Source organism: Notolepis coatsorum (genome assembly GCF_963971535.1).
Source record: "Notolepis coatsorum genome assembly, chromosome: 11".
In the NCBI taxonomy this organism is placed as follows: Eukaryota; Metazoa; Chordata; class Actinopteri; order Aulopiformes; family Paralepididae; genus Notolepis; species Notolepis coatsorum.
The window spans coordinates 28,143,780-28,167,947 of record NC_140175.1 but is presented as its reverse complement, the minus strand read 5'-3'; the positions used below and the strand labels follow the sequence as shown (position 1 = coordinate 28,167,947).

At 43.9% G+C, this 24,168-nt stretch overlaps 1 protein-coding gene across 1 annotated transcript in view; it reads left to right on the top strand.

Moving 5' to 3' along the window:
* Positions 1 to 22,989, top strand: part of gsna (gelsolin a) — a 112,131-nt gene extending 89,142 nt beyond the window's left edge. The window contains exons 7-17 of the mRNA XM_084325188.1: positions 8,470 to 8,559; positions 8,727 to 8,859; positions 12,420 to 12,724; positions 13,746 to 13,879; positions 15,043 to 15,133; positions 18,428 to 18,598; positions 19,656 to 19,830; positions 20,405 to 20,526; positions 20,627 to 20,704; positions 21,323 to 21,383; positions 21,874 to 22,989. Coding sequence (XP_084181314.1) covers positions 8,470 to 8,559; positions 8,727 to 8,859; positions 12,420 to 12,724; positions 13,746 to 13,879; positions 15,043 to 15,133; positions 18,428 to 18,598; positions 19,656 to 19,830; positions 20,405 to 20,526; positions 20,627 to 20,704; positions 21,323 to 21,383; positions 21,874 to 22,043 — 1,530 coding nt within the window. The 3' untranslated portion in view covers positions 22,044 to 22,989. The remainder of the gene's footprint in view (positions 1 to 8,469; positions 8,560 to 8,726; positions 8,860 to 12,419; positions 12,725 to 13,745; positions 13,880 to 15,042; positions 15,134 to 18,427; positions 18,599 to 19,655; positions 19,831 to 20,404; positions 20,527 to 20,626; positions 20,705 to 21,322; positions 21,384 to 21,873) is intronic.
* Positions 22,990 to 24,168: the final 1,179 nt, after the last annotated feature.

Genomic DNA, 24,168 nt, shown 5'->3' with positions numbered 1-24,168 from the left:
TGTGAATATTGTTTTGTGCATGTTCAAATCGATAGTTGAATGATATAGGATATAGTAGGGATGTAGAGTACAGGCCACGCGACCATGTGCTACAGTTAGGTTGTCTTGTGTGCGTGTGTGTGTGTGTGTGTGCATGTGCACGCCCTTTGAAGTGGCTCTTTGAAGTGTGTAGCTATCATGTAAGTGATAATAGTTGCATGCTGGGCATGATACGACGTGGTGGTGGTGGTCGACGTGGTAATTGGTATGTTGCAATGTGAATATTGTTTTGTGCATGTTCAAATCAATAGTTGAATGATATAGGATATAGTAGGCATGCAGTACAGGCCACGCTACCATGTGCTACAGTTAGGTTGTCTTGTGTGCGTGTGTGTGTGTGTGTGTGTGCATGTGCACGCCCTTTGAAGTGGCTCTTTGAAGTGTGTAGCTATCATGTAAGTGATAATAGTTGCATGCTGGGCATGATACGACGTGGTGGTGGTGGTCGACGTGGTAATTGGTATGTTGCAATGTGAATATTGTTTTGTGCATGTTCAAATCGATAGTTGAATGATATAGGATATAGTAGGCATGCAGTACAGGCCACGCTACCATGTGCTACAGTTAGGTTGTCTTGTGTGCGTGTGTGTGTGTGTGTGTGCATGTGCACGCCCTTTGAAGTGGCTCTTTGAAGTGTGTAGCTATCATGTAAGTGATAATAGTTGCATGCTGGGCATGATACGACGTGGTGGTGGTGGTCGACGTGGTAATTGGTATGTTGCAATGTGAATATTGTTTTGTGCATGTTCAAATCGATAGTTGAATGATATAGGATATAGTAGGCATGTACAGGCCACTACATTTAGTTACATGGATGTGTGTGTGTGTGTGTGTGTAGATGCCTCACCCCATGCCATTTGATGTGTGTGTGTATGTGTGTGTGTGTGTGTGCAGTACACACACACACACAAGATCAAAAGACATGCATCCTCTCCAACACCTTTGAACTTCGCAGTACATGGTGAGGCCTCTATATGCAAATTCCATTGATTACAGCACACACATACACAATGGCATGGACACATGGCGAGGCCTATATTTAAATGCATGGTTGTGTAGCATATGTAAAATTCCATTGATTACAACACACACACATGTACATGCTTTGATGGCCGCTGATTTATTTTGTGTTCACACAGCAGAACACTCCGAAACCGAATCCGGGGCCAATACACCAACATGCTTGGGTATGTACTAACTACATTTATGTATGTGTAAATGTATTACTATTGTGTTTTGTGAGACTTACTTACTGAATGAATTTAATCCAATTCAGATTCTGGCGCAGACCCTGCAGATAGTGACGCTGAGACTGGCAACGACATAGGATCACATTCTACTCCTGCAGGTAATTGTACATGGTGGTGACTGGCTGCTGCTAGAGCCTGGGCCTGGTGGTAGCTGGCTGCTGCTAGAGCCTGGGCCTGGTGGTGACTGGCTGCTGCTAGAGCCTGGGCCTGGTGGTGACTGGCTGCTGCAGGGCCTGGGCCTGGTGGTGACTGGCTGCTGCAGGGCCTGGGCCTGGTGGTGACTGGCTGCTGCAGGGCCTGGTCTGGTGGTGATGGTGGTAAATACAATGACAATGCGTTGCCCTAGTGTAATGTATTACATCATGTGATTCTAGAACTGGATGCTAGTCTGGACATGCCGGAACCTGTTGCAGGGCGGAAACGCACATCTAAGAGCGGTAAGTTGGCCTCACTCTGCACACCACTTCCAGCTCTGACCTCTGACCCCCACACCACGTCCAGCTCTGACATCTGAACCCCACACACACTCACTCATTCACTCACACAGTTTGTAACTACGTGGCATATGAATGTCTACAGTAGGGGTGTTATAGTATATTTGTATAATTGACAGGTCGTGGAGGAGCGAAGAGCAGGGCTGCGATCCGTCAGGAAGAGGAGAATGCCTGGTCTCGTGAGGGCTGGGTGCCTCAAAGGATCCCCTTCACAGCCCAACCGGGGTTGCTCCAGGACGCCAAGGCACTCAGATCTTACCGGCCTGCGAAATGGATGGATCTGTTCCTGACAGATGCTTTTCTGAACTCTATTGTTGCCCAGTCCAACCTCTACGCTGAGCAGTCCATTGCCCGGCTGGACCCCACGCTAACCAGTAGCAGGGCACTGCTTTGGAAGCCCCTCACATTGAAGGAGCTGAAGAAGTTCCTCGGACTCCATTTCCTTAGCAGTGTCCTGCGGAAGCCTCGCGTGGACCAGATGTGGACCACTGACGACATGATGTACACACCGTACTACTCTGATACCATGCCACGCAACAGGTTCCAATTGATCTGGCGATTCCTCCACTTTGCGGACAATACTTCCCTGGAGGTTAGAGACAAATTGTGCAAAGTACGCCCTGTAGTCGACCATGTAAACACGAGGTGCAAGGAGCTGTACCAGCCTGAACGCGAGCTCGCCATTGACGAGGGGGTGATGGCATGGCGAGGCCGCCTGACCTTCCGGGTCTACAACCCCAACAAGCCCACCCGCTATGGCATCAAGTCCTACTTCCTGTGCGAATCACGCACAGGATATTGCTTTTCATTTAAGCCATATTGTCGGGAAGGCTCGCTCCTGGGGGACACGGTCGTCGGTCTGCTTGGACGTCTGTCTGGGGCCGGCTATACGCTCTACATGGACAACTTCTACAACTCGGTACGTATGTCAGCCAGGCTCCGACAGTTGAGGACCGACGTCTGTGGTACCCTCAGGAAGCACCGGGGCGAGCCAGCCATCATCAAGAACATTACCAAACGTGACATCGGTGTGGGGGAGCGCATTGCGGTCAACAACAAGGAGGTCCTGATCGTGGCATGGCGCGATAAGAGAATCGTGAAGACCATCAGCAGCTTCCACGAGGACACTATGGAAAAGGCGATGGTGTGGAAGAAGCAGAAGAAGGGCAAAGCGCTGAGGGTGGAGATGCTCAAGCCAACATCAATCCTGGAGTACAATAAATTCATGAACGGCGTCGATCAGCTGGATCAAAATATATCGTACTATCCGGTTACACGTAAGACTGGAAAGTGGACCAAAAAGTTTGTGATGTATCTGATCCAAATATGTATCTTCAACGCGTTTGTCTTGTACAAAAAAAAGCACCCACAAGGGCATTACTCCAACCTCTTCCGGTTCACCAGGGCTGTGGCGCGGACCTACACAGACGGTAAGGAGAAGAAGATTCCTGGGGTGACAGCGGAGATGGAGGCGGAGGCGGAGGCAGGGGAGGAGGCAGGGGAGGAGGCAGGGGGTGGGGATGAGGAGGAGGCAGGGGCTGAGCAGGTGGGGCGTGTCGACCCTAGGGCCCCACTGGGGGACCCGCAGAGCAGATTAGTGGGTGGCTTTGTGAAGCATGTAATGGTTGCATACAAAGCCACCCCGAAGAGAAAGCTACCGTGTAGGAAATGTCGTGTCTGCAGTAGGCGTGGCATCAGGAGTGAGACCAGATATTTTTGCACATCGTGCAAAGTCCCCCTGCATCGTGACAAATGCTTCGCTCTGTACCACACAAAGAGGGATTTCTCTAAATAGTTTCTTTATTAGTTGTCATACAGAAGTACAGACTACTTCTAAATAATCCGGCACACAGAAGTACAGATTACTTCTAAATAATCCATCATTGTGTGATACAGACAGAACCATGTGTACCGGTACATAGTATAGCTAGCTGAGTGTAGTATAGTATAGTGTAGTATAGTATAGTATAGTATATTGTAGTATAGTATAGTATAGTATAGTGTATGGGTAGTTGCACTGTTTTCTGTACAAGACAAATGCGTTGAACACATGTATTTGGGCCACGGTTGTCGATATTGCATAGGCATGTTTGGACCACTTGCAGATGAGACGTTATGTTAGCGATCTAGCTGTATCGACTCCATTCATAATTTGCATTGTGTGTGTATATAGTTTTTTTTTATTTATCTTTTTCCCCCCTCATTTTTACCGTTTGCACAGAACCAATGGTTGCTGACAGTCACCCAGTTTAAAAAAGTATATACTGTAGGTAACATACCACACTTTTCTAATGCAGTCCATTGGCCTATTATTTATATACTTTGGAAGCATGTATTGGATATTTTTTGGTCCACAGATCATCTGGCGCTTCATCCATTTATCAATGGACAATGCAGTCATCGATGCGAGAGACCAAGTAAGATATGCCCTGTAGTTCATGTGACGTGAATGTTACCAGCAAACTTCTAAATGCACTGAAACAATGGTTGGTTATCCTCCAGTGTTCACTTTTTATAAGGTATTGTCTTTGTAAATTACCATAATCCTATACTGTGAATGTTACCAACAAACTCCTAAATGCACTGACACAATGGTTGGTTATCATCAGCCAGTGTTCACTTTTTATAAGGTATTGTCTTGGTAAATTACCATAATCCTATACTGTGAATGTTACCAACAAACTCCTAAATGCACTGAAACAATGGTTGGTTATCATCACAGTGTTCACTTTTTATAAGGTATTGTCTTGGTAAATTACCATAATCCTATACTGTGAATGTTACCAACAAACTCCTAAATGCACTGAAACAATGGTTGGTTATCATCACAGTGTTCACTTTTTATAAGGTATTGTCTTGGTAAATTACCATAATCCTATACTGTGAATGTTACCAACAAACTCCTAAATGCACTGAAACAATGGTTGGTTATCATCACAGTGTTCACTTTTTATAAGGTATTGTCTTGGTAAATTACCATAATCCTATACTGTGAATGTTACCAACAAACTCCTAAATGCACTGAAACAATGGTTGATTATCCTCCAGTGTTCACTTTTTATAAGGTATTGTCTTGGTAAATTACCATAATCCTATACTGTGAATGTTACCAACAAACTCCTAAATGCACTGAAACAATGGTTGATTATCCTCCAGTGTTCACTTTTTATAAGGTATTGTCTTGGTAAATTACCATAATCCTATACTGTGAATGTTACCAACAAACTCCTAAATGCACTGAAACAATGGTTGGTTATCCTCCAGTGTTCACTTTTTATAAGGTATTGTCTTTGTAAATTACCATAATCCTATACTGTGAATGTTACCAACAAACTCCTAAATGCACTGACACAATGGTTGGTTATCATCAGCCAGTGTTCACTTTTTATAAGGTATTGTCTTGGTAAATTACCATAATCCTATACTGTGAATGTTACCAACAAACTCCTAAATGCACTGAAACAATGGTTGATTATCCTCCAGTGTTCACTTTTTATAAGGTATTGTATTGGTAAATTACCATAATCCTATACTGTGAATGTTACCAACAAACTCCTAAATGCACTGAAACAATGGTTGATTATCCTCCAGTGTTCACTTTTTATAAGGTATTGTCTTGGTAAATTACCATAATCCTATACTGTGAATGTTACCAACAAACTCCTAAATGCACTGAAACAATGGTTGATTATCCTCCAGTGTTCACTTTTTATAAGGTATTGTCTTGGTAAATTACCATAATCCTATACTGTGAATGTTACCAACAAACTCCTAAATGCACTGAAACAATGGTTGGTTATCATCACAGTGTTCACTTTTTATAAGGTATTGTCTTGGTAAATTACCATAATCCTATACTGTGAATGTTACCAACAAACTCCTAAATGCACTGAAACAATGGTTGATTATCCTCCAGTGTTCACTTTTTATAAGGTATTGTATTGGTAAATTACCATAATCCTATACTGTGAATGTTACCAACAAACTCCTAAATGCACTGAAACAATGGTTGATTATCCTCCAGTGTTCACTTTTTATAAGGTATTGTCTTGGTAAATTACCATAATCCTATACTGTGAATGTTACCAGCATATAATGCACAGCAACAATGGTTGGTACTGATGACTTGTCACCCAGTTTATTGAACATATTTTACAATAAAAATGTTCATGGCATCAAAGTTTCAAGTTTTTTGCATTGTAAAGTATTCTGTATTTTATAATAATGTTGTCTGGACCTACACCAGTAGTTATAAAACTTACTTGTTCATTAGCGCCAGGCATATCAATCAAATGACCAACAAAGTAATCAATCAATCAAACAAATCAATCTATGAATCAAACTATCAACAAAACAATCAAACATTCTATCAAGCAAATGACCAACAAAGTAATCAATCAAACAAATCAATCTATGAATCAAACTATCAACAAAACAATCAAACATTCTATCAATCAAATGACCAACAAAGTAATCAATCAATCAAACCAATCAATCTATGAATCAAACTATCAACAAAACAATCAAACATTCTATCAAGCAAATGACCAACAAAGTAATCAATCAATCAAACCAATCAATCTATGAATCAAACTATCAACAAAACAATCAAACATTCTATCAAGCAAACTATCAACAAAACAATCAAACATTCTATCAATCAAATGACCAACAAAGTAATCAATCAATCAAACAAATCAATCTATGAATCAAACTATCAACAAAACAATCAAACATTCTATCAATCAAATGACCAACAAAGTAATCAATCAATCAAACCAATCAATCTATGAATCAAACTATCAACAAAACAATCAAACATTCTATCAAGCAAATTACCAACAAAGTAATCAATCAATCAAACAAATCAATCTATGAATCAAACTATCAACAAAACAATCAAACATTCTATCAAGCAAACTATCAACAAAACAATCAAACATTCTATCAATCAAATGACCAACAAAGTAATCAATCAATCAAACAAATCAATCTATGAATCAAACTATCAACAAAACAATCAAACATTCTATCAATCAAATGACCAACAAAGTAATCAATCAATCAAACAAATCAATCTATGAATCAAACTATCAACAAAACAATCAAACATTCTATCAATCAAATGACCAACAAAGTAATCAATCAATCAAACAAATCAATCTATGAATCAAACTATCAACAAAACAATAAAACATTCTATCAATCAAACCAATAAAACAATCTGTCAAACAATCAATCAATCAAACCATCCATCCATCCATCCCAGTCTAAATTGCTTTATAACACGTTCAGTACCTATTATCACCCCGCCGGCACACCTTTCATAAAAGTGCCTGTAACTTCTGTTCTAAATAATTTACCTCCACTTTTATCTTTTGTTGACGTTTTTTAACTTGTAATTGTGAACGAACGAAGACATGCAGAAACAAACGGTTTTTTGCATTGTGTACATCAACTTGTCGTCTTCAAATGAGCCCAACCATTTCCCCATAGTTATAATATAAAATATAGAAATAGCTCCGCTAAGATCATGAGATATGCTAGAATCGTCCAGGAATCCTGGCAACCCACAGTCATTTTCCGGATTTTTGGCCGGCACCCAAAGTGTTAAAAGAAATCCGGTGTGGGTGGATTTGGATGAAGGGCGCTTGTTTTTATTATAGCCTCCTCCCGTTTTGCCAGTACTGTGGTAAAACTGATAGCGTGTGGTTTAGGAACAGGGAGTTTTTCACAAATCCAGCGCTCCCCTTCTTGGCTGTGACGTAGTCACGTTACATTCGGAGACAGACAGTCGATCTGCCAATTACGTCCCTCCGCTTGCACCCACCTCTTCTTCTTACCACCAATCAGAAGCTCTCGTTCGTTTATTTACCTCCGGATTGTCTGCCATTATTCTACTCGGAGCTATAACGTTAGCTGCTCCCCGCCAGCCACATTGACAAGTACCAGCGCTTATACATTACTGGCAAATGTCTTGTTGCACTTGGGGCAACGAGCGTTGTCAGCATCGACTTTAGTAAAAATAGACCCAGACTTTTTTTGAGGAATTTAAACGTCGCAAACTAATCTTGTTGGCCGTTTTCTATCTTTCCTCCCTGGGTCTCTCTCTGCCTGCGCGAGCCGTGCTCTTACACACACTCACACACACACACACACACACACACACACACACACACACACACACACACACACACACACACGGGTGCTGTCGAGAGCAGAGCTGTGTGTGTGTGTGAGTGAGTGAGTGAGTGTGTGTAAGAGCACAGCCGGCTGGCTCGCGTAGGCAGAGAGAGACCCAGGGAGGAGAGATAGAAAACGGCCAACAAGATTAGTTTGCGACGTTTAAATTCCTAAAAAAAAAAACTCCATAATTTCTCGAGTACCGATAGCAGTACCGATGACGTCGGAGCTTATAAATACTAAAAAAAAAAAAAAAAAAATTGATTAAAAAAATTATATATATATATACACATTTAAAAAAAAAATTATAATACAATAAATATCGGTTATCGATATCGGTTATCGGCTTGAGGAGCATAAAGATATCGGTATCGGTATCGGTGTCAAAAAATCAATATCGTGCATCCCTAATTATTTTATGGCGAAAAGGTGGGTTTTGAGCATGGCCTTAAACATATGTTGAGAAGGATGCTGAAGGGATCCTCTCCCTCTTCTGTCCTCAGGTGCTAGGACCTAAACCAGACCTGCCTGAAGGAGCCTCTGATGACATCAAAGCTGATGCCTCCAACAGGAAGATGGCCAAACTCTACAAAGTAAGAGAAGGAAATAGCACACAGAACATTACCACCATACTTGGAATTTTACTAGAGAGTTGTACCAAATTCTATAAAAACACAAACTTTGCTTCAGTAACTGTATTTTGCGACTGGCGCTTAAAAATCCACGATTATTTTTCCTATGTCTTCCCCCCCCCCCACAGGTGTCCAACTCCACCGGAGACATGGCCATCGCCCTGGTGGCAGCGGAGAACCCCTTCTCCCAGAGTGCCTTGGAGTCCAGCGACTGCTTCATCCTGGACCACGGCTCCGACGGCAAGATCTTTGTCTGGAAAGGTCAGTGAAAACCACAGCAGGGAGTGGGTGGTGGAGGTGTTCATGTTCAGTAACAGACAGTAGGGAGTGGGTGGTGGAGGTGGAGGTGTTCAGTAACAGACAGCAGGGAGTGGGTGGTGGAGGTGTTCATGTTCAGTAACAGACAGTAGGGAGTGGGTGGTGGAGGTGGAGGTGTTCAGTAACAGACAGCAGAGAGTGGGTGGTGGAGGTGGAGGTGTTCAGTAACAGACAGCAGGGAGTGGGTGGTGGAGGTGGAGGTGTTCAGTAACAGACAGCAGGGAGTGGGTGGTGGAGGTGGAGGTGTTCAGTAACAGACAGCAGAGAGTGGGTGGTGGAGGTGGAGGTGTTCAGTAACAGACAGCAGGGAGTGGGTGGTGGTGGTGGAGGTGTTCAGTAACAGACAGTAGGGAGTGGGTGGTGGAGGTGGAGGTGTTCAGTAACAGACAGCAGGGAGTGGGTGGTGGTGGTGGAGGTGTTCAGTAACAGACAGTAGGGAGTGGGTGGTGGAGGTGTTCAGTAACAGACAGCAGGGAGTGGGTGGTGGTGGTGGAGGTGTTCAGTAACAGACAGCAGGGAGTGGGTGGTGGAGGTGGAGGTGGAGGTGTTCAGTAACAGACAGCAGGGAGTGGGTGGTGGAGGTGGAGGTGGAGGTGTTCAGTAACAGACAGCAGGGAGTGGGTGGTGGAGGTGGAGGTGTTCAGTAACAGACAGTAGGGAGTGGGTGGTGGTGGTGGAGGTGTTCAGTAACAGACAGCAGGGAGTGGGTGGTGGTGGTGGAGGTGGAGGTGTTCAGTAACAGACAGCAGGGAGTGGGTGGTGGAGGTGTTCAGTAACAGACAGTAGGGAGTGGGTGGTGGAGGTGTTCAGTAACAGACAGTAGGGAGTGGGTGGTGGAGGTGGAGGTGTTCAGTAACAGGCAGCAGAGAGTGGGTGGTGGAGGTGTTCAGTAACAGACAGCAGGGAGTGGGTGGTGGAGGTGTTCAGTAACAGACAGTAGGGAGTGGGTGGTGGAGGTGGAGGTGTTCAGTAACAGACAGCAGGGAGTGGGTGGTGGATGATGGGAGGTGGTCAGCAGGGAGTGGGTGGTGGATGATGGGAGGTGGTCAGTAGGTGGTGGGTGGTGGATGATGGAAGGTGGTCAGCACTGGCAGAGAGTGGGTGGTGGATGATGGGAGGTGGTCAGCAGGGAGTGGGTGGTGGATGATGGGAGGTGGTCAGCAGAGAGTGAGTGGTGGATGATGGGAGGTGGTCAGCAGGGAGTGGGTGGTGGATGATGGGAGGTGGTCAGTAGGTGGTGGGTGGTGGATGATGGAAGGTGGTCAGCACTGGCAGAGAGTGGGTGGTGGATGATGGGAGGTGGTCAGTAGAGAGTGGGTGGTGGATGATTGGAGGTGGTCAGTAGAGAGTGAGTGGTGGATGATGGGAGGTGGTCAGCACTGGCAGAGAGTGGGTGGTGGATGATGGGAGGTGGTCAGCAGAGAGTGGGTGGTGGATGATGGGAGGTGGTCAGCAGAGAGTGAGTGGTGGATGATGGGAGGTGGTCAGCAGGGAGTGGGTGGTGGATGATGGGAGGTGGTCAGTAGGTGGTGGGTGGTGGATGATGGAAGGTGGTCAGCACTGGCAGAGAGTGGGTGGTGGATGATGGGAGGTGGTCAGCAGGGGGTGGGTGGTGGGTGATGGGAGGTGGTCAGCAGAGAGTGGGTGGTGGATGATGGGAGGTGGTCAGCAGGGAGTGGGTGGTGGATGATGGGAGGTGGTCAGCAGAGAGTGGGTGGTGGATGATGGGAGGTGGTCAGTAGGGAGTGGGTGGTGGATGATGGGAGGTGGTCAACAGAGAGTGGGTGGTGGATGATGGGAGGTGGTCAGTAACAGGCAGGCTTTTCCCACATATGATGGATCTGAGAGAGAAGCATGTGATGAGACTGACAGAGTGTTGTTATCAACTATTTCAAAGAGCAGTATCTCTTACTGTTCATGGTATCCTTCTAGAGAGTCCGCCTTGATCAACCCTACACACAGTGGTGAAAAGTAACTAAGTATTTTTACTCTTTGTGTTTAATTACAGTGACTGTATGTATTGATAAGTTCAGAGTTATCTCGAAATTAAATACCAGGAATCTGAAGAACTAACTACTGTATGATAGAGGGATCTTCCAAATATCATTACTTATATAAGAAAGTATTTTTACTCAAGTACTGTACTTTTCCGAGCTACTTTACGTGAGTATTTTAATTTTAGGGAACTTTTACTCCACTAGATTTCATAGGAAATATTGTACTTTTTACTCTACTACATTTATCTGAAACCATCAGTTACTAGTTACTTTGAAGAAAAATATTTTGCATAGAAAATGTGGCAGAAATGTGTGAAGATTATATACTTTCACATTTGCATCCTGTCAACTTCAAGAGGATGTAATCAAAGCAGCATACCTGAACTAAGTACCACTTTAACATCACCTTTAATCAGAGCAGCATAACTGAACTAAGTACCACTTTAACATCACCTTTAATCAGAGCAGCATAACTGGACCACATACCACTTTAACATCACCTTTAATCAGAGCAGCATAACTGAACTAAGTACCACTTTAACATAACCTTTAATCAGAGCAGCATAACTGAACTAAGTACCACTTTAACATAACCTTTAATCAGAGCAGCATAACTGAACGAAGTACCACTTTAACATCACCTTTAATCAGAGCAGCATAACTGGACCACATACCACTTTAACATCACCTTTAATCAGAGCAGCATAACTGGACCACATACCACTTTAACATCACTTTTAGTCAGAGCAGCATAACTGGACCACATACCACTTTAACATCACCTTTAATCAGAGCAGCATAACTGGACCACATACCACTTTAACATCACCTTTAATCAGAGCAGCATAACTGAACTAAGTACCACTTTAACATAACCTTTAATCAGAGCAGCATAACTGAACTAAGTACCACTTTAACATCACCTTTAATCAGAGCAGCATAACTGGACCACATACCACTTTAACATCACCTTTAATCAGAGCAGCATAACTGGACCACATACCACTTTAACATCACCTTTAGTCAGAGCAGCATAACTGGACCACATACCACTTTAACATCACCTTTAATCAGAGCAGCATAACTGGACCACATACCACTTTAACATCACCTTTAATCAGAGCAGCATAACTGGACCACATACCACTTTAACATCACCTTTAATCAGAGCAGCATAACTGGACCACATACCACTTTAACATCACCTTTAGTCAGAGCAGCATAACTGGACCACATACCACTTTAACATCACCTTTAGTCAGAGCAGCACAACTGGACCACATACCACTTTAACATCACCTTTAATCAGAGCAGCAATAACCGGATAACATCCAGCATAACATCACATAGAGGTCAATTCTTCGAATTTGAATGGAGGACTTTTACTTTGACCAGAGTCCTCATTTCTCTCTCTCTCTCTCTCTCTCTCTCTCTCTCTCTCTCTCTCTCTCTCTCTCTCTCTCTCTCGCTCTCTCTCTCTCTCTCTCTCTCCGCTCATCCCCACAGGCAAAGACGCCAACATGGAGGAGCGCAAGGAGGCGATGAAGGCGGCGGACCAGTTCATCAAGAAGATGGGCTACCCCAAACACACCCAGGTCCAGATCCTGCCGGAGATGGGCGAGACGCCCCTCTTCAAGCAGTTCTTCAAGAACTGGCGGGACAGGGAGCAGACCGAGGGCCTGGGCGTGGCCTACATCTCCAACAGCATCGCCAAGATCGAGAAGGTGGACTTCGACGCCGCCACCCTCCACGAATCGGACGCCATGGCAGCCCAGCACGGCATGGTGGACGACGGCACCGGAGAGAAAGAGGTGAGAGTCCGACGATGACGCCGGAGGAATGGAGGAGACACGACATCATTCTGTTCTCTATAGGTCTGACACAGGCTGTACTGACACATGGATAACTCTTTCTTGGAAGACCACGCTTGAGGGGAATATTTATCTATCTGTAGAAGAGGAAGATTACTTTACATGTACCGGTACATTTAGTCATTTAGCTGATGCTTTTATCCAAAGCGACTTACAAGTTCTGTGCAACAGGTCAGCAGGAAGGGTACAACTCTGGCAGCTAAGGGGTGGGTGACATTGTTCGTCAGTGTCGAACGCGAGTGCGTGTGTAGTAGTATAGACATATTAGCATAGTAGGTAGTGATATAGGCAAAGAAGATTACTTAGTAGCAGAGTGCATAATAGTAAAAGACTATTATTAGGTTATTATTATTTATCATTTTTACTCGTTTGTTCACACAGGACAATTTAAATGTGTCTTTCTGCATATCTCTCCTACATGCACACAGCCCCCTAAACATATGCATTTCTTCAAAGAGGTCAGAGGTCAGGGTTACCACCACCAGTGCCCCCTGGAGCAGTTTGGGGGTTCGTCGCCTCCCTCAAGGGCACGTTGCCAGAGATGGTGAGCACTGGTGGTGATGTAATAACTGGTGATGTTCACAGCTATAAATACACCCAGCTGTCAGAGCCACACATTGAATCAGCAACCTTTCCATCACTGTGCTCGGCCTCGCTACCTTTAGGCCATTCCTCAGCCACCGTTAGCTTTGTTTCCCAGCTTTATTGTGCCACCAGGAGACGGATGTTATGATCTGAAACGAAAGAGCTGATGAAAGGGAAAGGGAAGGAAGAGGGCTAATCACGATCTGAAGTCCTGAGAGCTGATACTGTGCTCTGGAGTGAGAACATCGAGGCGTAATTGACTCTGTTTGACTTTGTCTTTGTCTGAGGGAAGCAACGGTTGCGATTGGAGGATCTAGAGAAAAGGGGCGGAGATCATCGTTTGGCAACAACAGTAATTAACTTGTGTTGTCGACAGATCTGGCGCATCGAGGGAGCGGACAAGATGCCAGTGGACCCGTCCACATACGGTCAGTTCTACGGAGGGGACAGTTACATCATCCTGTACAACTACCACCACGGAGGACGCCAAGGTCACATCATCTATATGTGGTGAGGATATGGGACTGTGTAAAAAAAACAGATAACAAATTCATACATTCATTCATTCATACATTTTTAAAGGAGAGTGGGCTAGTCTCCCAAGGGGATTAATAAAGTATCCTATCTATCTATCTATCTATCTATCTATCTATCTATCTATCTATCTATCTATCTATCTATCTATCTATCTATCTATCTATCTATCTATCTATCTATCTATCTATCTATCTATCTATCTATCTATCTATCTATCTATCTATCTATCTATCTATCTATCTATCTATCTATCTATCTATCTATCTATCTCTCTCTCTCTCTCTCTCTCTCTCTCTCTCTCTCTCTCTCTCTCTCTCTCTCTCTCTCTCTCTCTCTCTCTCTCTCTCTCTCTCTCTCTCTCTCTATCTATCTATCTATCTATCTATTCATTCCCCTTGGTCGTTTTTTTTCTCATTGAGACGTTTGGAAGGCTGAGAGGGAGACAGATTATATGGAAACATAAGAGAGAAGGTTCTAGGGGGATTCGATCCCAGGACAGCAGGGGTGTACTTGTGGTCGCAGAGGCAGAGGTCTTAACACCATCTCTTGTCTGGGCACATTCATTTATTTCTTAAGTGTAAAAGTGCCAAAGTTTCGGTCTACGAGACCTTTGGGATCTAATTCCCTCCACCGCTAAAGAGTGCGCACAGTGTGGTGCGTGTGTTAAATGTCTCCCTCACTGAGGAGACAAGGGGCCGACGTTTTGACAATTTGTCAACACAAAGACTGCACAGTAACAAGAGAGCTTGTGAAGTGAAGTATAAGTATAATAAGTGAAGTGTAGTAAGCCTTATATCTCCAGCTGGTCGAGGCGGGTTCCCCTTTGGCTGACCGGCGGTATGTGATTGGATTCCTGTGCAAGGAGGTTCGAATTAAATAAAAAAACATGCACCTATTTCACAATATATGCCAAAAAAAACAGCGGTGACTCAGATGGGTTACTCCTACGGTTGGGAGGTCAAAGGGGGGTTGAGTGTAGCAGAGTAGCCCTGCCTGAATCCTAGTAAGCCTAATACCACCCTCCACCTGGGGAGATGACCTTTTAGGCTAACTGACTGTAGATGTTTGTTTACCACGAGGGCCGCCTGGGTGGGTTACACAGTATGTGCCGTTTTGAATGGAGTGTTTCTCCTCAGGCAGGGAATGGACTCGAGCCAGGATGAAATCGGCGCCTCTGCCATCCTCTGCGCCCAGCTGGACGAAGAGCTCGGTGGCGGGCCTGTGCAGGTAACACACATCTCTTAGCTGTGTCAAACGTGCTTCTGTCCTCCGGTTCATTCTTAAAACTCATAACCCTTTTTCCCATTCATTTTGAGATCTATTCCCTCCTCTGGCAGTAACATCTTGCGCAGTAACAACTATATGGTCTCACTCTCCCTCCTCTTCATGTCTCTCCTGTCGCTGCTTCTGTTTCTCCTTCGTTTCCAACCTGCGTCTCTTTAGGTTGCCGGTGCTCCTATTACCACCCAGGTATTCTCCCTTCCCTGTCCCTACGGTAACCCCACTGGTCCACGTGATTCTGTACAGAGCCCAGGGCACACTGTTACTGTAGCAAACAGTCAAGACTTGTATCAGCCGTCGATGATCAGGTCACCCCCATCCATCGTTCTGAATTTGGGAGTGGGTAGGGGGGGTGTTTGTTCACGTCGATAGGCATTTAAATAACATTTGTGCCTTTGGGATGGTACATTGCTTCCATGGGAGAAATCAGCGGATGGCAATCAACAATAGTGGGGCCAGGCAACAAACAGGACATTCCAATCCGGATGTTTATGGGAAGGTCCCAAATGATCCCGTTCCCAAACGATCCCCCGATCTGCCACAAACAGGACAAACTCACTAACTCCCTTTGCCGTTCATTCAGGATTTGAGCAATTCAGCAACACAGATATGTGGGTCGGAGATTAGTAACTTATTATGCGGTGAATTCCTCCACACCTCTCTTGGCAGAACTTTGAGGTGGCCAGCCACGGTAACCCCCCCCCCCCCCCTGTCCCCACCCAACTCCAACCCACGACACATCGGACCAAAACAAAACATGTAAACAAAGCGCAATACCAAAGCTCTAGGCTCTTTTGCCTAGAGGTCGCCGTTTGACCGCATTATGGATTCTACATTTAAGAAACCATTGTTTTAATTTAGACTATGCCTGGGGCTCTGTATACATATATGTTCACGTGGATCTCTGGGGTCCATTGCTGTTCTGCCTGTCTGTCTTCCAGTGTCCATTCATACTGTATGTGTCCCTACACTGTGTGGTCATTATGTTGTGTTCTGTATGAGAGGCATGCCTACGTCTGAGGGTGTGTGTTTATGTATATGTTTGCATAAAATAACACCCAGTGTGGAAACATCTGCATCCGTCCATCTTACTGGAAATCCTTCAGATTCCACTTTCACAGCTGTGCTAATTTGATGTATGGTCATTTTACGCGACATCATATCAACAAATAAAAGAGATAGCAAAGCTTTTATAATCATGCTTATTTTTGCAGTTTCGCCTATCTGTGTTTCAGAGTTAAACGATGTAACATAGTTACGCTGCTGGCCAGTATGACTACCATACTGTCTTTATAGCTGTACAGTATCACTGTACATATTAATATTGCAACTCTGTACATACATCTGATTAGCACTACCCCAGTAGTACTCATTTATACATTTATACCCAGTTTACTCACCTGTGTACACATTGTATATTGCTTTGCACTTCACTGTTACATTTGTACCTCTTTTCGTTGTACTGTACTTGTGCTGTATAATGACAATACATTTAAAATCTAATCTAATCTAATCTGATCTAAAAATAATCAAGCTGTATATGAATTCTATGGAATACCCTCCCAAATATAATATATTAATATAATAAATAAATGAATATAGTAATATAATATAATTAGCCTCCTTTCTATGTCTGTCTAGGAGACAGAGCAGTCATGAAATGTTAAGTAAACCAAACTGAAACAAGGCTTTGTGGAAGCCTATACACAGGTCACAAAACTTCAGGAATGGTGTTGAGTGTAGAACAAACGCACATTTGAGAGACCCGACGGCAAGAAAGACCAGCGGCCGGTCAACGCGGGTATTTAGGGGAGGGGGAGAAAGCTCTCTTTGTGTAGCATGATGATGAGGCAAACTGCCTTCATCCATTCAGCCGCAGGACGTCCCGCTGTCAAATGGCGAGACAGAGAGAGACAGAGACAGAGAGAGAGAGAGAGAGAGAGAGAGAGAGAGAGAGAGAGAGAGAGAGAGAGAGAGAGAGAGAGGAGAGAGAGAGAGAGAGAGAGAGAGAGAGAGAGAGAGAGAGAGAGAGAGAGAGAGAGAGAGAGAGAGAGAGAGAGAGAGAGAGAGAGGAGAGAGAGAGAGAGAGAGAGAGAGAGAGAGAGAGAGAGAGAGAGAGAGAGAGAGAGAGAGAGGAGAAGAGAGAGAGAGAGAGAGAGAGAGAGAGAGAGAGAGAGAGAGAGAGAGAGAGAGAGAGAGAGAGAGGGGAAAGGGGGAAAGGGGGGAAAGGGGGAAAGGGAGAGGGAGAGGGAGAGGGAGAGAGAGAGAGAGACGCATGGCATGCTGGGAATGGACTGCTCAGATATATTTATGGGAGCACTTGGCACTGAGCAAGTATGTAGTGGAGAGCTCACTGCCGCCACCTTCTGTCCAAACTGGTGCCGGTGTTTTGAAATGCCGGTAGCTGGAGTTTGTGTATGTTTCACAAGATCCAAAGCTGTATACAGCTTATTTATACATGTAAGTAATGATGACACTGGTGGAAGAAGTACATAGTTCCTTTACTTAAGTAAAAGTAGAAATAAAGTATTTGCTATTGAATGTACATTCTACATGACGTTTGTGTATTCCAGTGCTTGGGAGCGTTCCATCCTCTATCCACTGACCTCTATAGGTTATGTTAATGTGGTATGTGGTCCAGTTATGCTGCTCTGATTATGTCCTCTTGAAGTTGACAGGCTTCAAATGTGAAAGTATATAATCTTCATACATCTTTGCCACGTTTGGCACTATGCAAAATCTTTTTCTTCAAAGTAACTTGTAACTTACCTACTACATCAGGTAAATGTAGTGGAGTAAAAGGTACAATATCTCTTTTGAAATGTAGTGGAGTAAAAGTATAAAATTTCCTAAGATGAAAATAATCACATAAAGAACAAGTAGCTCAAAACCTTTGGAAGATTCCTCTATAATACAGTAGTTGGATCTTCTGAATTTTGGTATTTAATTTTTAGATAACTCTGAACTTGACAATACATCAACAAAGCATGAGTCACTGTAATTAACCATGAGGTGCAGCCATGGCCATGTTTTATCTAATTTTTTATTTTTTTTAATTTCTTTATATATTTATTCTTTTTCCTTTTCTTTTTTTCCCATCTATTTTTTTTTAATCTATTTTTTTCCCATGGCCATGTTTTAAGTTGACTGTGTGTGTGTGTGTGTGTGTGTGTGTGTGTGCGTGTGTGTGTGTGTGTGTGTGTGTGTGTGTGTGCGTGCATGTGTGTGTGTGTGCTCTAGGTAAGGGTGGTCCAGGGCAAGGAGCCAGCCCACCTGATGAGCCTGTTTAACGGGCAGCCCATGGTGGTGTACAGAGGAGGTACGTCCAGAGGGGGCGGGCAGACGGACCCAGCGGAGACACGTCTCTTCCAGGTCCGCTCCAACTCGGCGGCGCATACGAGAGCCGTGGAGGTGAGTGTTCAAGTTCAAGTTCAAGTTCTTTATTTGTAAAATACACAACAATAATTTTTTCATTCTTAATTCAATGCAAACTGGCTTAAGCGTAAGCCAATCACCAGTGAGTATGATAGGGTCCAGAGTTCCAGTCCAGTAATGATGAAGTGATGTAGGGTGGAAGATCATAAGTAATGGCTTCATACAGAAACAGGTAGACCACTGCACTTCCATGTTACAATTACATTGAGCTCATGGAGGAGAGAGCGGGGGGAGAAAATGAATGAATGTGGATGAGAGCCTTGACATTAAGTGGTTGTAGCTACGGCTGTGGGGGTGCTGGAGACACGGCTGTGGGGGTGCTGTTCGCCCAGATTGATAAACCTAGATCTCTGGACAATCCAGGGAGTAGGTGCGGAAAAGTGACTATAGCTCGGCCAAAAAAGTTCCGATCGACTTGGGACTGGTCTCTCCGTATTCAGGAGACTCAGGCGTATATAAAAGTGTATTGGATCATGTCTCCAGCGCCCCCACAGCCGTAGCTGCAACCACTTACGTCAAGGCTCTTATCCACATTTATTCATTTTCTCCCCCCGCTCTCTCTCCCATGATTTCAGAATACCGGAAGTGTTGCGGTGGTCTATCTATGCCAGTGCAAGTCACATCTCTCTAACAGAGAGGAACCCCTTATCATACAGGTTACACTGACATGTACCATTACTGTCACCGGGCAGAATGATATACAGAACCCAAAGGCTTTTGAATGGAGGCAGCAGCATGTCTCCATGCTCTGAGGACGGCTTTCGACGTTAGCCTGATGTGTGCAGTTACTCCCATGTTTTTCATGGATTTGTTGTGCCTCAAAAGAGAATATTTGAATTGTCTAAACAATTGGAGTAGCAGATGCAGTAGAACGCAAGCATTCTGACAAGCAATGCAGCAGATGGTTGGAACTCTGTCACGGCGTCATCTGTATCGAACGCCTTTCTTTTAATACATTCCGCTGGCCTCCATGATCTCTACAAGGTTTGTATATTAATAATCTATCACGTGTTCCCCATCCACCTGCCTGTAGCTGGAGGCCGCGTCGTCCAACCTGAACTCCAACGATGCCTTCCTCCTGGTGACCCCTGGGGGCTCCTTCATGTGGGTGGGCCAGGGGGCCAGTGACACAGAGACGCAGGGAGTCCAGCAGCTGTGCGACATCCTGGGGGTCTCTGCATCCGAGCTGCCCGAGGGAGGAGAGAGCGGTGAGAAAAAAACATTATATTATATTAATATATTATATATATTATTGTTATAATATTATATATATATATATTATATTGTACTTTTATTTTAATTTAGTTTATATATTCCATCTTATTTTGTTCTACCTTAATTGTCTTGTGAATGTTGCACCAAACGGCCTAAACAAATTCTTCGTATGTGCAAACTTACTTGGCAATAAAGACCTTTCTGATTCTGAAGTTTGGCGTGGCAAGATTTCTTGATTGTAGAAATATCTAGGGTTCTCTTTCCTGATTGGATAAAGTGGGAAGGGATACCAGACCATTTATTTTGTGTGTTTACTGCAGAGAGGAGGGACTGGGAGACTCATGTTACTGACTATAACATGGCTATTTAACACTTATTTTAACAAAAATATATCACCAACAGCACCTTTTAAATGGATGTGTATAACCAAAAGCAATTGATGAAGGCTCGGTAAAGTGAGTGACTTGCTATCTCTGAGGTAGGGTTAATAAACCGCCAAACTAACAATGGAACGTTGCTACAGAATAACATTGCGTGTCTGTCTGTCTGTCTGCTGTGTGTTTGCAGACGACTTCTGGGAGGCCATGGGAGGTAAAGCTGAGTACCGCACATCGACCAGACTCAAGGACAAGATGGACGCTCACCCACCCAGACTGTTCGCCTGCTCCAACAAGACTGGAAACTTTGTCGTAAGTCCCAGCAGCACAGCCACACCGATCTACCACTTTTGAGATCAGGAAAATGTGCATAACGTGGCCATAATTAATTGTTTTCCACCAATTCACCCAGATTGAGGAGGTACCTGGTGAGATGACACAAGAGGATCTGGCCACTGATGACGTCATGATCATGGACACATGGGAGCAGGTGAATAACCCAAAGCTATGACTCATAGGGTCGGGGGAAAATAAAGAAAATAATCAATATCGAATCGTTTAATTTCAACCAATCCAATAATTATTCTTAAAATCCAGAGATCTTTTAATTTATGTATTTTCTTTGTGGATAAAGCATATTTCTAGCGTCCCTCCTTTACTGCAGATGTCTCTAGTTTGCCTTGCATTGAGTTTCTGCTAAACTGCGATGGAAACTCAGTTGATGAAATTGATTGATTGAAACCTTTAATTAACAGATTGCAGAATGGGTACAGTACAGTACAGCTCAATACACACAATTGTTAAGGGGATGCAGACCAGAGAAAGACTTTCGTCTGGTTTACATCAGGGTCCCCCATTTTCAATTCATAATGACATCTTTCGACAACAATGGCAGGTGCTGGTCCCCTGAAACCAGTGGCATCAAGCCTCACTGAATAGATATTGAATTGAAATCGGTATCATATTGAAATGTGGACCTTGTGAATAGAAATGTCATGGGTAATCAGTACCGGTACCCAGCCCTTCAGCTTACTGTTGTCTTGATGGTAGGGGGAAAACAAGCTTAGTTTGAATACTCTTAACATTCATATCCACATTTCATCTTCAGGTGTTCGTCTGGATTGGCAACGAGGCCCACGATGAGGAGAAGTCTGAGGCGATGACCTCAGGTGAGAAAACACAGAAAACCTGTTTATGGTTTATGGTATATGGCTGTTATTCTCACGGTGAAAACACAATAGAATCAGACCAGCAAAAAAAATTTGGACGATTGAAATACATCGACATTTAGGGATAAAACGCAAAATATGAAACTTGCACATCACACATTTCAAAACGCACATGCTGATTTGCAGTTGAAATGTTTTTTAATAATGTATCACAAATGAAATTATACTCGCATACTACACATTTGATAGTAGGGTATATTTTTTGGGTTCCGTTCCGTCTCCCTACCACTTTTGAAGAACCGGTCTATCTATAATGGATAACCGGTCTGATAGCTACAGTAAGTCACTCAAAACTGTAAACAAACCTTTTACAGCGAATGACATAACATCATATTGTGTAAAAGTATATATTTTCTTTATATAAAAAAGCCCAGAAATAGTGAGAGAATATATTGAATATTCTGTCCCCTGTCCCCCGTTCCCTCCCTAGCTGTGCGTTACATTGAGACAGACCCGGCCAACCGCGACAAGAGGACGCCCATTGTGAAGATCAAGCAAGGGTTCGAGCCTCCTACGTTCACCGGCTGGTTCCTGGGCTGGGACCACGAGTACTGGACCAGCGACCCTCTGGAGCGGGCCATGGCCGAGCTTGCCCTGTGAACTCTCCCCGTTGCCCCTTGAACCCTGACCTCTTGACCCTGCTGCACCGCACGCACTGAGCTCCAGTCACAGGACAGTAATAATGGGCAGGCGATGCTCTTGCCAACCTCCTCCTACCTTTATAAAGCCAGAGGAAGAGGGATGTAAACTTTATTATTTTATTATTTCTCCCCCAAAGAAGTAAAGAAGTCAAACATTGTAGCACTGGTTTTGTAGGGACACTTTAGAAAAGGCCAAGACCACGTAATCAATACAGACCAGTGGGGCCAGGGCCATTTATTCCTGCACGTTTGCTGAAGGTACATTTGGGCTTTTATATGTGTTATAAAATAACTATGTGTGCGCAAGTGACCAATAGGAATAGAGCTTTAATGGATACAGGCTTCATTAATAAGGGTTGTGCACTCACTACAATCAGCTATGAGGAATTTTAATTGAATGTTTTGGATGACATTTTTTTATGGATTTTATTTTATACAAAATGTGCGAGTGAAATCTGCCCACTATTCGCAATTGTAACGTACAAAATAAGACAATAAGACATTGGTATGTAATGCTACAAACCACACTGCTAAGAACACATCACCCAAGAAGCAATATAGCCACTGCCTTAATCATTTCGTTTTCTTAATGTGTTTTCTTTCCCTAAGGTACTCTACCTTGTTTAAAGATGCCAGTCATTCAGACCTCTTGATGAAGGCGTTTACTCTGGTTATTTATTTACATACCACAGCTTCGCTCCTAGCTGTGGCGTGTTCCTGTGTGCCTGCCCTGGAAGCTTGCGCGATACTGCCATAGCCTACTTTCATGGGGAATCCAAAGCTTTGCTGCTAGTACAATCCAGACCCATCGCATCCCCTCAGTGTTGTCCTCTTCTGTGGTTCCCCCCCCCCCCCCCAAGCCTTACTGTTATTTCAATAAAAACTCCTCCAAGTCTGCAACGCTACCCGCCTCTTTGTCTCCATTAAGAATTCAGCAGAGGTAGAAGAGGTATCCACTTTTTCTCCTCCTATTTTCTGTATTTTTCCTGCCATCCCATTTTTTTTTGTCGTTATGCCAATTCCCCCCTCCCCTTCCTGGTTGTTGCACGCATGTGCCCCCCACTGGTTGGTATAGGGAGCCCTGAAGTCTATCACATGCTTCCTCCGATACATAGGAGACAGCCAGCAGCCTCTTTTCACCTGGCAGCGAGGACTCTCATTGGTGAAGTGTAACGCGTGGGAGGATCACACTACCTTTACCATTTCCCTCCCTCGCTGTGCAGGCGCCCTGACTGACCTGTAGGAGTCGCTGTTTACAACGACCAGATTACCACTCACCGGCTTCCCTCCCACTGACACCGCCAATTGTGCCAGTATGACGACCGGCCAAGCCGGAGGCACCGCTGACAGCTGGATTCGATACCAGTGTCTCTGCGGTGGTAGACAGACGCTTAGTCCGCTGTGCTACCCGGCCGCCCTAGAAGACCACATTTATGATAGTTAAACAGAACGTGTTTATTTCAAGTCTCAAAATATATGACAAAGATATAATAAATTATATAACATTGGCAAATTGTAGAAAAGAGTGAAATACAGCTCCAAACTTTTGACTTTTAGAAATATTTAAACTATAAACTGTGACGAGCCTGGTGATGTTCAGGCTCGACACGGTTCAAAACAAACAAATTCACAATTTCAATAAATAAAAGATATTTATTGAATGAAACATCTGCCACAAAACATTGAAATAATAGAATGGCATAAGCAAGATATTCAAAAGATCTTTTCAACAATTTCATACGATATCCTTTAATGCATGGAACAAGGTTTCTTTCTCCTTAGATAATAGTCTAAATGTAATTGTAATTATTCATGCACCTTTCTCCCCTTGTTAGGAACAGGCAGTTTGTGGTGGGTGTAGCACACAGTAAATCTTAAAATGAATAATTCCCTTCCTTGATTGGCTGGCCCACAGCCACAGCTAAAAGCCTTTTACAACACAAGGCCGTAGTTTCTTCCTCCAAAAAGCACAGCCAATTCATTAATTAAAGCTAACTGATACCGTGTGTCCGTGGTATGACCTCACAAAAGGGTAATACTTCTTATCAGAACCCACAACATGGAACCTTTAATAAACAACATGG